This window comes from Rana temporaria, chromosome 6, assembly GCF_905171775.1.
Source record: "Rana temporaria chromosome 6, aRanTem1.1, whole genome shotgun sequence".
NCBI lineage: Eukaryota > Metazoa > Chordata > Amphibia > Anura > Ranidae > Rana > Rana temporaria.
In genome coordinates, this window is record NC_053494.1 from 109129767 (window position 1) to 109144423 (window position 14657).

The following is a 14657-nucleotide window of genomic DNA, read 5'->3' on the forward strand; positions in this document are numbered from 1 at the left end:
ATGCGTTTTTAAGCAAAAGTAAGTATAAATAAAGTTGTATACGTAATAACCAGGCTCACACTTACCACCCAAACAGCAAACCAAATTCAACTGTCTAACTGTGTGCATTAAAAACAGAGGATTGGTTGCACACATTTGCAAATACATGATTAAGCTGCAGGCCATCGCCAAGGCTCTCTGCATTCTGCAGTCCTAACTAAACTTTTTCAGTCTCCTCAATAGAGGCATAAAAATACTGATGAGTAGATGGAGGGCAGGTGACTGGGGGTGTGTCACTGCCCCTACCTATGCTTGGTATAGTAGTAAAGAGCACTGGAAAAAACGCATAAATATCAACAAAACGCATCTCCATCCCTGTATGATATAAAGAAAACTAGGATTGGGACTTTAAATAACGCATATGAAAAACATATGCCTCTATCCCTGTTGGATAAAACAAAGAGGGATGGAGGCGTATGTTTTTCATATGCCTCATTTAAAGTCCAAATCCTAGTTTTCTTTTTAGCGTTAAAAAAAGCACCTGAAAGAAGCCTCATCTGCAATCCCAATGTGAAAGCCCAAGTGCTTTCACACTGAGGCGCTGTGCTGGCAGAGCATCGAAAAAAGTCCTGCAAGCAGCTTATTTGCAGCACTTTAGGAACGGTGAATACACTGCTCCTAAAGCGCCCTTCCCATTGAGGTTTTTTTTAACGCCAAAGCATCTGGAAAATGCCCCCAGTGTGAAAGGGGTCTTAGCGGAGCTTTACCAGTGTTTTTCGGGCGCTGGCGATGTGAAAGGGCTCTGAAAGCACTCAGGCTTTCACATTGGGATTGCAAATGAGGCTTCTTTCAGGCGCTTTACATGCGCTTTTTTTTAACGCCAAAGCGACTGAAAAACACCCCAGTGTGAAAGGGGTCTTACAGAGTTTGCTGTGCCCGGTAGCAGGGTTTGGCAGCCAGAGACTGCTTGAAAACTCGCCAGATCTTGGCTTGGCTAAAAGCCAGCCTACTTTTGTGACCGAGTTACAGTATTGTCTGAGGAAAAGGTCAGTCTTCTGCAGTCATTGTATTGTAGTGCAACTCTTGTACAGTTGTAGTTTCCTGTTTACCAACTGCTCTAACAAGGTTTAAAAACACTTTCTGTCTGATTCAGATGAAAAGAAGGTAAACTTGTTCTGTTGTTTTAAACATTTATTTTTTCTTCTAGCAACACCACAACTCACAAAACAGTCCCAAAATGTCTGAAATCCTTCATGAATTGGTACTTGCGTCTGAGAAAGCTGCGTGTATTGCTCGCGCCTGCCGCGAAGAGGAAACCCTTTTTCAGCTATTGATTGAAGAAAAAAAAGAAGATGAGAAGAATAAAAAGTTTCTCACAGATTTTAAAACTCTAGCTGATGTATTGGTCCAGGAAGTCATAAAATATGATCTTGGAAAAAAGGTAAGGTACAGTCAATAACATGCATGCCTAGGAATTAATAATAATAAAAAAAAATCTTTGTCACAGATTTTGGGCTCCATAGCCTCGTAGTGTTCTCTCCAAAGTACTTTCAGCATGTGCCTTCTACTCCAGTGGTTCTCAACCTCGGTCCTCAAGTACCCCCAACAGGCCATGTTTTGGGAATTTCTAAAATACTCATAGGTAGATTCAGGTACAATGACCTAACTTTGCGGCGGCGTAGCTTAAGGAATTTAGGCTACGCCGCCGTAAGTTAGCGAGGCAAGTACATGATTCTCAATGTACTTGCCTGCTAATATACAGCGGCGTAGCTTAAAGCGGGCGGGCGTAAGGGCGGCGGATTCAAATATCTTGGAGGGGGGCGTGTTGTATGGTAATGAGGCTTGACCTCACGTTTTTGAAGTTTTTTTTTGTTACTGCGCATGCGCCGGGCGCCTACATTTCCCAGTGTGCATTGCAGCTAAGTATGCCGTACGGGCCTATTGATTTCGACGTGGACGTAAACAACGTAAATCCCGATTCGCGGACGACTTACGCAAACGACGCAAAAAATTCGAATCTCGCGGCGGGAACGGCGGCCATACTTTAACATTGTTATTCCACCTAATAGGTGGAATAACTTTAGGCCTGCTAAGGCCTTACGGAAACGGCATAAATCGACTGCGGCGGCCGGGCGTACGTTCATGAATCGGCGTATCAACTCATTTACATAATCTACGCCGACCGCAATGGAAGCGCCACCTAGCGGCCATCCGAAAAATTGCAATCTAAGATAGGACGGCGCAAGCCGTCGTATAATAGATATGTTTAAGCGTATCTCTGTTTGAGCATACGCTTAAACATACGTCGGCGTAGATTCTGAGTTAGGCTGGCTTATCTACTGATAAGTCGGCCTAACTCTTACTGAACCTACCTACAAGCCATTGACTGATTTAAAGCACATGTGCAAGATAAAGGAAAACCTGAAAACATGGCTTGCTGGTTACACTTGAGGACTGAGGTTGAGAACCACTGTTCTCCTCAACAGTAGCTCCACTAATCTGTTTAGGACTTTGCATACCTTCCTGGTTCCTCTTAAGCCCCATTCACATCTGAGCAATTTTCTTAAAGCTCTTAAACGCTCAACAAGACAAACCCTATTCATTTCAATGGCCGCTGTTCACATCTGAGTGTTCTGTCATCTTTAGAAAAATGGCTGTTGCTCAAAAAAGTACATGAGCTTATTTTTGGCAGATTGGGCGCATAGACTTCCATGGGAATGCCTAAAAAAGTGCGACATGAGTGTTTTGTTTTCTACCGAAACAGCAGCTCTCCACCCCTAATCTCCTCCCCTAGCACTTTCTATTAACTAAAAACACCTGAAGTTGTAAAACGCTTGTAATACACAAGAGAATGCTCAAAACCTCTCAAGTAAAAACGCCTGGAAATTGCTCCTCTCAGGTGTGAATGCAGCTTTAGTGCTTTACAATAGCTGCACAACATTTCCTGTAAAATACGGTTATACTTCTAGTGGGAGTGAGGTGAAAGCAAGCAGAAAAAGTCGTGTAGTCTTGCTGTCCTGCTGTCTTCAAGACAGCAATACGTACGTATATATACGTTGCGGCTTTGAAGTGGTTTACCAGGATTATGGCTGAAGATATTAGCCATAACCCCAGTATTGTTTTTGCAGCTGGCTTTCTCATGAAAGCATTCCGAGTGGCTCATTAGCCAATGGAATGCTTTCAGAAATGGCAAGAGGGCGGACGCCCCCCCTTCCTGACACTCGTCGGTGTCTCTGGGCCTTACTGTTCCTGTCAGCTTGCCTGAGAAATGTTTCGACAGTGCGGCCGGCTGGTCCTAGAGCCAGAGGCAATCAAAGAGTAGATCATATGATCTTTGATCGTCATAACGTCACTTCTGGTCCAGGCTGGAAGTAAACTATTTTTTTTTTAAAGCAAAAGATCAATTTTTTTTTTTAAATGATAATTTAAAGCACCCCCATTCTTCCTGCCTCACGCAGAAGCAAACACATACAAGTCTCGCACGCATATGTAAACAGTATTTGCACTACACAAGTGAGGTATCATCACAGAACTTAGATCAATAATTTGAGCACTAGACCTCCTCTGTATCTCTACTAAACAGAAAATCTGTAAAAAAAAATTAAAGCGTCACCCATGGAGATTTTTAAGTATCATAGTTTGTCGCCATCCCATGAGCATGCACAATTTTAAAGCTTGACATGTTAGGTATCTATTAACTCAGCGTAACATTCTTCACATTTTACAAACAAATTGGGGGAATACCGGTATATTGTGTTTTTTTTTTTTTTTTTTTTTTTTTTATTCATTAAGGTGTATTTCTTCCCAAAAAATTGTGTTTGAAAAACCTCTGCGCAAATACTGTGTAACATAAAAAATTGCAACAATGGCCGTTTTATATGTGAAGGTGGCCATCTTGATAGTGGAACTAGGGCTTTGTTTTCTAATATCAGAGCTGCTCTGCCGAAAGGCAACAGGTAGGGCACATAAAGCACAGATCCACAAAGTGAATGTAGCAGAGGCAGGTAGATTCTCTCACTGTAGGTCATCAGATATAGCTTTCTATACAGTAAGCCTTCAAGACAAATGTGAGCAGCACAGCAGTGAGACTAGCAGTCAGAGGCACTGTGCCTTAGGCCTTGTACACACGACCGAACATGTCTGCTGAAACTGGTCCGCGGACCAGTTTCAGCAGACATGTTCGGTCGTGTGTACGGCCGACCGGACAGGTTTCCAGCGGACATTTGTCCAGCCGACCGTTTTCGAGCGGACACATGTTTCTTAGCATGCTAAGAAACATGTCCGCTGGAAGCCTGTCCGTCGGACATGTTCGGTCGTCTGTACAGACTCACCGTACATGTCCGATCGGCCGCCATCCCTCGCATGCGTCTAAGTGATTTGACGCATGCGTGGAAGCATTGACCTTCCAGCGTCGCGCACGTCGCCGCGACGGCGCGGACACGTCACTGTGATGTCTGTCCGCGTGGATTTCGGTTTGATGGTGTGTACAACCATCAGACCGAAATCTCCCAGCAGACATGTCCGATGAAAACGGTCCGGCGGACCGTTTTCATCGGACTGTCCGCAGTGTGAAAGGGGTCTTAAGCTGCAATGGCAGCAGACAGGAGTATACATATGCCACAGCGCATAAAGTCCTCAGCCACCTGCAATTCATACAGTTGGAGTTTGGTGATGAGGGGTTTTTAGGGGCTCAAATAGGTGGTGTGGAGGTGACTTGCTCCCCATGTGTACATTCCAAAGCCCATGCTTCTACATCGAATATTTTTTATTTATCTCTATTGACTATTATCGTGTGTGTATTTGCACAGTGTTTAGGATGTTTTAGAAATAGTTTTGTAACTCATGCTGACTATTAGTGCTTTAGTTTCCAGGTTTAGAGAAAAATGTAAAAGGAGAAGAATCTAATGAATTTACAAATGAACTTGGTAAGTAGAAAATGTATATCTTGCTTGTTATACTGCAATTTTTTGTCCTGTGAAAACAAGAAATATTTTTACACAAAAAAAGAAACATTCAGAATGCCTTATAATGATTATTTAAAGGAGAAGTGCATTAAAAAAAAAACACACTTCTATTTGCCTATGCAGCATTGATCCGATGCTGCATCTGTACCTGTCAGCTCCAAGGCCAAAAACGCAGTGATCTCGTGGCCGATGTTTGCAGAGGCGGCTCTAGGATTTGTGAGGCCTTAGGCAAAAACTTGACATGGGGCCCCACTCACACCCATGATGGGAAAAATAATTCAAGGACAAGAGCCTCCTCCCCACAACCCTGGCCGGGGGTTGTGGGGAGTCTGCGGGGAGGGGGCTTATCGGAATCTGGAAGCCCCCTTTAACAAGGCGGCCCCCAGATCCTGCTCTTTAATAACTAAGGGGCAGGGGCCACCTGGTGATGTCACCTGGTGAACCCGCCCCTTGTGACGACATTGACTGAGGGCATGCTGGGTCACTGACATCACAAGGGGTGTTGTCACCGATATTCACTGATTGTTAGGGACGCTGGCGGCCCCGCTCCTGAGTCAGGGCTCATAGCGTTGCCTGAGCACAGCAGCGTTAAGGTCCCCTGTCCCTCAAAACTGGGGTAATGCACTGGGCAAGTTAGGCGGCCGCGAGGCCCCTGTGAGTGCGAGGCCTTAGGTGACCGCCAAATTTGCCTAATTAAAGACCCACCTCTGGATGTTTGCTCAGTTCTCTGTCTTCACTGATCAGCAGAGCAATGACTGTCAGTCACCATTCTCTGCTCTGCCCCTCCAGTTCTTATTATGGCATTGGGCAGCGGAGGGGTTGGCAGCGTGCTGAGAGCCTGAGTCGACTGCTGGTCAGTCATGTGGGTGGATCCTGACAATAAAGTCGGGATCCTTGCAGAGCCTTAACCTGCTGTTGGCTGAATCTAGATCACAGGAATTCAGAAATAAGTGCAGAGGAGAAGTATAGCCATTTGGCAATATGTCTCCTTTAATTGTAAGAAGCAAATATAAACATAGGATTGACTTTCTTCAAATTTAAGCCCTCCCAATTCCCATTGGAAATGTACCTCCTCTCAGCAAATTCCTCCTGTGTTGGGAGAAAAATTATTAAAGTGATTTGTAAAGTCTCATTTTTTTTCATATAAAAATAACAAAACATGTTATACTTACCTGCTCTGTTGCAGTAGAGTTGCACAGAGCAGCCTGGATCCTCCTCTTCTCGGGTCCCTCTTCTGTGATCCTGGCCCCTCCCTCCTGTTCTGTCCCCCCCACAGCAAGCAGGTTGCTATGGGGGCACCTGGGCCGAGTCACTGCTCCGTGTGTCCTGACACGGCCCCACCCCCTCGCTCCCCTGATTGACTAGCTGACCAGCAGCGGCAGACAATGGCCTGTGTCTCAGCCAATCAGGAGGGAGAACCTCTGACGGTTGAGACACTCATGCACATCGCTGAACAGAGGGACCTCAGGTAAATGTTAGGGGGGTTTCTGCACACAGAAGGCTTTTTAGCTGAATGCATAGAATGCCAGAGATTTGATCGGCCACCACTCTGAATGGTGAATGATCAAGCAGTTGGTATGTTGAACCCCTTCACTGCTACAACTGTAGTTGTATTATAACTGGACAGTCAAAGGATAAAAACAAACAGTCGCTTGTGCAAGCTGGGGTTTTTTTTTTTATTCTGCCACTTTCAGCTGGAATATAGACAGGACCCAGGCAACTGTATAGGCACCAAATTACTTCTGCAAAATGCCTGCAGAGTTTTTGTTTTTAAGCTGTTTCGGGAACTAGATCATCTGCTGCTGGCATTGTGGTTCCTGGATCTGAAGGGTTTTGTACTGGTTTTCAGCAGAGGGTTTCTCCCAGCTCTCCAGGAGATTCCAGCAATTAGTTTTCACCTGATGCTGGCTGATCTGAGGGTATTTATTCCCTCCTTTTAGTATTCCATAAGTGTTTGGCCTCTGCCCTCATGTACTCTGCTCTTTGTGACCTGTAATTCTCTTCCTTATCCTGATCCCACCTGCTTCCCTGTATCTTCTCCCTATGTTGGCTTATTTCTTGCTTCACAGCCTGATCATGCCCTTCCCCATTTATCTTACCATCTCTACATACCGTATTTATCGCGGTATAACGCGATCCCGCGTATACCGCGCACCCCTAAATTGCCCCGAATCCTGTGGAAAAAGTATTTTTTGTACTTACAGTTTTGGTGTCTTGCGTGGCGTCCATCGGCGGCCTCGTTGGGTCCGGCGTCCGTCTGCGCCTTCGGGTGTCCTCTTCGTTGGGTACGGGTCCTTCTGCGGCTTCCGGGGGTCCTCTTCGTCGGGTCTGGCGTCCGTCTGCGGCTTCGGGTGTCCTCTTCGTCGGGTACGGGTCCTTCTGCGGCTTCCGGGGGTCCTCTTCGTCGGGTCCGGCGTCCGTCTGCGGCTTCGGGTGTCCTCTTCGTCGGGTACGGGTCCTTCTGCGGCTTCCGGGGGTCCTCTTCGTCGGGTCCGGCGTCCTTCTGCGGCGTCCTCCCCGCTCGTTTCCCGCGCCGAGTTTGAATACTGCGCCGACATATACCGAGCGCAGTACACTCGTGTATCGTCGGGCAGGCTCGGCAACTCTCTCGCTGACGTCCTGTACGTCAGCGCGAGAGGTGCCGAGACTGCCCGAAGATACGCGAGTGTACTGCGCTCGGTATATGCCAGCGCAGTATTCAAACTCGTGGCGGGAAAGTGGGTATCTGCGTATATCGCGCACCCACGATTTTGCCCTGATTTTCAGGGCAAAATAGTGCGCGGTATACGCCGATAAATACGGTAGTTTATTAGTTTAGGTAGGTTTTCTTAGTTGTATTCAATTCCACCATTCACTTACAGCAGTGATTCTCATCCCTGTCCTCAAGTACCCCCAATGTTTTGGGAATTTCTCATAGATAAAATAGCTGTCCAAAATACCGAGCCATTGACTCTGATTTAAAGCACATGTGTAAGATAAAGGAAAACCTGCAAACATGGCCTGTTTTAGGACAGGGTAGAGAACCACTGATTTAAAGTGTGTATATATAGGTTTATTGGGTTAGTATTCCTTGGTGTATCGCAGACTTCACTAAATGGCGAAGGTCCAGTTTCAAACCGAGTCACTGTCCCTTTCGAACCACCATGGTCCCACCATTTAGGAGCAGATTTTTTTTCTCCAGGCCTCCGTTGCTGTCACTAACACAGCAGAGTGGAAGGCACAGCAGCACTAGATGAAGGGCAGGCACTGGAGCTGCCAGAATTAAGGCCCCATGCACACGAGACGCTGGTAAACTCGAGTTCAGAGGTATTTGGGCATTTTTTTCAACTGCCCCTGAACACATTTAATGTTATCCTATGTTTCCATGCACACATTCACTTTTTTTTGCGTTTTAAAGCAGTTGGGTTTAGGCTCGTTTTTTCAGAAGCAAAATTTTGGGTTCAGACACAAAGGTTTTTGCGTTTCAAAGCTTTGGGAGGGTCTACAATGTCTTTGCTGATGGCCGCAAACGCGGTAAAACGCCACTAAACGTGGCAAAACGCCGCAAAATTCACGGCAAAAACGCCTTTGAAAACTTGAGTTTACATGTGTTTGCATTTGCTTCTCGTGTGCATGGGGCCTAACTGTTCATTTTAACAAGCTGGTGATTGGTTGCAAGGACTGCCCTGCATCCTAGAAACCAATCACCAGTTAACTCTGTCCGCTCCCACTCATGCCCTCCATCCAGTTCTGCTGTGCCTCCTGCGCTTTGTTCCCAAGTAAGATAAGAAGGGGTAGAGCTGTGATGTGAAGCAGGGGGGATAGCTGCAGGGGGCAGTGATGTGAAGGAGGGCCAAAGTTGCAGGGGATGCTGTGAGGGGCTGTGATGTGAATGGGGGGCAGAGCTGCAGGTGGCTGTGATGTGAATGGTGGGCAGAGCTGCTAGGGGGGTCTGTGATGTGAATGGAGGGCAGAGCTGCAGGGGGGGTCTGTGATGTGAATGGAGGGCAGAGCTGCAGGGGGGGTCTGTGATGTGAAAGAGGCAGAGCTGCAGATTGGTCTGATGTGAAGGGGCAGAGCTGTAGGGGGCTGTAATGTGAAGGGGGGCAGAGGATACCACTTTTTTTTTTGGGGGGGGGGGTGGTTCTGTGAAGGGGGAGGTAGAGGACACCGCTGTGAAGTGGGTTCAGAACACTGCTGTGAAGGAGAAACTAATGTGAAGGGGGGATTGTAATACACAGGGGACTGAGGACACCGATTTAAGGATTGTGAAATAAAGGAGAGGGCTGTGATGTGAAGGACCTCATTGCACATACATGCGATTCGGACCTCTGCTGGAAGAAACTTTTACTGACCGGACCTCCGTTTTTATTTTTTATTCAGTGTCCCTGGTGTATTGTATGCTTGAATTTATTGTACTTGTCATTTGTGTTTTCTTAAGAATTTTTTTTTCCTTCATTCATCTTTAAGCCTGGGGATCTCTGTGAAGATCCACACATATCTGGTTGTGCCTGTTTTACATGATACCAGCACTTGGTTTTCTGACAGGTGTGGTGCTGCCCCTCCCTGCTTGCCCCTGGGCTCACTTTGCTTTTTCATGAGTCAGGAAGACTGGTGACAGAGTATTCTGACTCCGATTGTTGTGATAGCGATATATCCCTTGCTGAGACCTCTATGCCTGGCCTGTATAAGCAGATATACTCACTGTGGACAATCCTTGTCAGACAGCTGAACTCGTCAATACCGATTCATTCAAAAGAGGTGTTTATTCTTTAACTTCAGGGGTTACAGCAGATAACAGGAACAGCAGATGAATGGTGATAGTATTGTACGGTCAAAAGATGATGCCTTTCCTACCCTGGGCAGAGTACATGAGTGTCCTTCTACATGTGGCTTGCTGGCTGGAGAGATGACACAGGAAGTACTCCACACAGGAAGCAGGGAGGGGCATACATACAGTGAAAATATGTGGTAACTCAAAGAATCACATAAAAACATGTGCATTGCAACAAAGGCCACTAGATGGCAGCATAGGATAACACATAGATTTAGCTATGAGAAAATAGTAGGCAAACCACACTATATAGACTCCAATCTATATAACAATGCTAATATTAACTGAGGCTATGCATCTCATATTCTATGCCCCTATTGGGGCAGCACACTCCCCGTCTGGCATGATAATGCCACTATTTACATAATACAATGGTAGTTATGCAAATAAACAACAGCGCAATTTGCTTGATGTCTTGAAAACCTGAAAGACATAATGGAGAACATGCATATAATACAACAACTATAATATAAGGCTTCAAGTTGTGACAACTAAAGTTCCAGATACTTCCTTCTCGAAGTCGCAGGTAGGATCCAACAGCATACCCAAGTAAGTTCAGTCTCCAAACGGCAAGAGCAAAATGAGTTCCGTGATAGGTCTGATGAAAGTCTTTACAGTCCCGTGTCTTGAAACTTTCACCTCCACGTTACGTACCTTACCGTCATCACTAGGAACGCTCTTTACAATGAGACCCATAGGCCACTCGACTCTTTCAGCTTGCTGATCCTTAAGCAGAACGAGATCTCCAACTTGGATGTTAAGGTTCGGGCGCTGCCATTTCCTGCGTCCTTGCAGAGTAGAAAGATACTCCATCTTCCAACGATTCCAGAAGCAGTTGGCAAGGTGTTGTACTCGCTTCCACTGATCGTAGCACAGATTTCCTGATTTAAAGTCTCCAGGTGGCACGGGAACAGTCCCAAGCTTTTGGGTAAGAAGAGTGGCTGGAGTAAGGATAGTTGGGGTCTCTGGATCTGTAGACACTGGAACAAGTGGTCTTGAATTGATTATGGCAGATGCTTCTGCCAGGAAGGTGGTTAGAATCTCGTGGGTAAGTCTTGTGGAATTCAAGTCCATGAGCATAGAGTCCAGTATTTTTCGCGTGATTCCTATCATTCTCTCCCATGAACCACCCATGTGGGAAGAATGAGGAGGATTGAAAATCCATGTGCAGCCTCTTTCAGCTAAAAGGTCTTGTATTGGCCTAGAGTTGAGCTGTAACTCTCGACAAGCTCCAACGAAATTAGTTCCACAGTCGGATCTTAGTGTCTTGACTGGTCCTCTGATGGCAAGGAACCGTCTTAGAGCATTGATGAAACTTGAGGCATCCATAGATTCTATTACTTCAATGTGTACTGCACGTACACTCATGCAGGTGAACAGCACTGCCCATCGCTTACTATTGGCTTGGCCACCTCGTGTTCTGCGGGCTGTTACCATCCATGGTCCGAAGACATCCAGACCAACGTGAGTAAAGGGTGGGTCAGTACTTAACCTGTCAGCTGGCAAATCTGACATTTGCTGTTGCTGATGTTTCCCTCTTAGTTTGCGGCACTGAACACAGCTGTGCAGTGTAGCTGTAATCTGTCTTTTTGCTCCTATAATCCAAAGGCCTGCAACTCTTATGGCTCCCTCTGTGAAGTGTCTACCTTGGTGTTTCACCCTTTCATGGTAGTGCCGTATGAGCAAAGTGGTGATGTGATGGCGAGCAGGTATAATGAGAGGATTCTGTTCTTGCTCACTGAACTTAGCCTTGTTTAGGCGTCCACCAACCCTTAACGTGCCATCATTGTCAATGAATGGGTTCAGGTTAGCAATTGGACTGTTTTTTGGAATGTCCCCCTTGTCACGGATACGTCTGATTTCTGAGCCAAAGACATCCTGTTGTACACTGCGTATTACGATCAGTTCAGCTTCAGCAATGTCTTTTGCAGAAAGAAGCTTTTGGCACATGTGCCAACCTTGACAGTGAGCATCTGTGAGCTTTGTGTGAAAGCAGTGTGCAATATGAACTAACCTTGCGGTGGTGCGTACCAGCCTTGTCCACTTGGAGAAACGTTCAAAGCGTTGACAGCCCAAGGCACATCTTTGTTCAGTTCTGGTGACAAGGGTTTTAACTTCAGGACGAACCTCTGGATCTTTGTCGGGTTCTAGAAGACTGAAGACGTCAGCCGTGGTTTCTTCTGGATCAGCCAACAAGAATTCAGGACCTGTTAACCAAGAAGAATTTACGAAGGCACTCGCAGACACTGGCCTGGTGCCATGATCTGCAGGATTAATTTCAGATGGAACATAATGCCATTGTTCAGGTTTAGATGATTTTCTTATTCTTTCTACACGGTTGCTGACATAGACATAGAAACGTTTAGTCTGGTTGTATATGTAGCCCAGAACAACCTTGCTGTCTGTGTAGAATTTGATGTCATCTATCTGAATGTCTAGCTCACGCAGTATGAAATCTGCAATCTCTACAGCTAGCACAGTCCCACAAAGTTCAAGCCTAGGAATTGTGTGTTCAGGCTTGGGTGCTAACTTAGCTTTCCCAAACAGAAACCCTACATGGGTTAGATTAGCTGAATCCCTTACCTTGAGGTAGGCAACAGCCGCTATGGCCTCAGTAGATGCATCTGAGAAGATGTGCAGCTCTTTCCTCCGACTGGTAGCAAGGGAAGTCGGAGTGTAGCAGCGTGGTATACGGATTCCATCTAAGGCATGTAACGACTGTTTCCAGGACTCCCACCTTGAAAGTTTGTCTATTGGTAGTGGGGCATCCCAATCTTTGATAGTCTCTGAGAGCTGTCTAAGTATGGATTTACCTTGTATGGTGATGGGAGCCACAAATCCCATTGGATCGTATAGGCTGTTCACCACTGACAGAACTCCACGCCTGGTAAATGGTTTGTCTGCAGAGCTGACTTGAAAGCCGAAGCTGTCCTTTAATAAGTCCCACCGTAGGCCCAGACTTCTCTGCACAGGTGGCATGTCCATCCCCAGATTTAAGTCTTTAAACCCTGTGGCATGATCGCCAGGTTGAAAGGCTTTCATAACAGCAACACTGTTTGAGGCAATCTTGTGTAGTCTGAGGTTAGCCTCAGAAAGCATAACTTGTGTCCTTTGGAGCAGGTCTATGGCTTCTTCCGCTGTAGGTAAAGATTTAAGTCCATCGTCCACATAGAAATCTCTCTCGACGAAATGTCGAGCATCTGCGCCATACTCCTGTTCTCCATCAAGAGCAGTCCTTCGTAAACCGTATGTTGCGACGGCAGGTGAGGGGCTATTTCCGAAAACATGAACCTTCATGCGGTATTCAATCATCTCATTGTTCATGTTGTTGTCACGGTGCCACAGAAACCTTAGGAAGTTCCTATGGTCTTCTCGTACAATAAAGCAATGAAACATTTGTTCAATGTCCGCAGTTATGGCAACTGGCTCTCTTCTGAACCTCATGAGTACACCTACAAGGTTGTTGGTAAGGTTAGGACCAGTGAGAAGAATATCGTTCAGGGATACGCCCTGATGCTTGGCACTGGAGTCGAACACTACCCTAATTTGTTTTGGCTTACGTGGATGGTACACTCCGAAGAAGGGTAGGTACCAGCACTCATCGTGTATTTGAAGAGGTGGAGCTGGCTCAGCATGCTCATTGTCAAAGATCCTCTTCATAAAGGTAATGAAATGGTCCTTCATTTCAGGCCTGTTCTTTAATGTTCGTTGAAGTGAGTTGAATCTGGATAAAGCCTGTTCCCGATTGTTTGGCAGTTTGACCCTTGCAGCACGAAGAGGCAATGGTGCAACCCAGCTGTTAGACTCATCCTTGAAGAATTCTTTGTCCATTATTTTGATGAACTCTCTGTCTTCAACTGACAAGGCTATTTTGTTGTCGTCACTTGTGGTACAAAACACTGTGGTACCTAGGTTGTCATCACACAGGATAGGAGTGGCATCAGGTACTTGGATGATGTCAAGAGGCTTCTCCTTTATTTCATAATGGTGAGGGCACTCTTTGAAGTGGGATGCGCGTCCATTTCCTAACATGTAAGTTTTGAAGGAGTGGATCTCAGATGATGTACACATTCTATCCAAGCATACATCGCCCACTATTACCCAGCCTAGATCAAGTCTTTGTGCATAAGGGGCATCCTCAGGTCCATCACACTGCTCACGTACCTTATGTACTCTAAGAATGTCTCTTCCTAGCAAGACTAAGATTTCAGCATTCATGTCCATTGCGGGAATCTCATCAGCAAGGTGCCTTAAGTGAGGATGGTGATATGCAACCTCTGGAGTAGGAATCTCTTCTCTTTCGTCTGGTATCTGGTCACACTCGACTAATGTTGGTAGGAGTATGCCCTCTTTCCCTTCGATATGAGACACCATGAACCCATCGACCCTTCTGCCGAAAGTCTCTACGCGACCAGAACAGGTTCTGAGAGTATACGGTGTGGCATGACCCTCAATGCCAAAGATCTCAAAGAATTTAGGCTTGACCAGGGATCTGTTGCTCTGTTCATCTATTATGGCATACATCCTGGCAGCTTTTTCAGGTTGACCCTCTGGGTATACCTTAACAAGGCATATCTTGGCACAGCACTTGTGATCTAAACCTTCTCCACAGACTTCTGTGCATGAAGAAGAAACATTCTCCTGGGCTAGAGCGTGGCTTCGTTGCTCCCCGCCATGATTTGAGAGAGGGGTGGAGGTAGGTAGCTGCTGTGGGCTGTCTGTAAGTGGAGTAGGATGCATAGCTGTCACATGTCTTTCGCTGCTGCATTCTGTGCACTTGATGACAACTTTACAGTCCTTGGCAAAATGACTATAAGAAGCACAGCACCTGTAACATACTCCAAGTTTCTGGAGAATCTCCCTGCGCTCTTGTAAAGTCTTTGCTCTCAGCTCTCGGCATT

At 46.2% G+C, this 14657-nt stretch overlaps 1 protein-coding gene across 3 annotated transcripts in view; it reads left to right on the plus strand.

Moving 5' to 3' along the window:
- INPP1 (inositol polyphosphate-1-phosphatase) overlaps positions 1-14657 on the plus strand; it is a 68831-nt gene that overhangs the window by 26157 nt on the left and 28017 nt on the right. For all 3 annotated transcript variants that reach the window (XM_040357167.1, XM_040357166.1, XM_040357168.1), the window contains exons 3-4: positions 1187-1420; positions 4844-4904. In XM_040357167.1, coding sequence (XP_040213101.1) covers positions 1217-1420; positions 4844-4904 — 265 coding nt within the window. In that variant the 5' untranslated portion in view covers positions 1187-1216. The remainder of the gene's footprint in view (positions 1-1186; positions 1421-4843; positions 4905-14657) is intronic.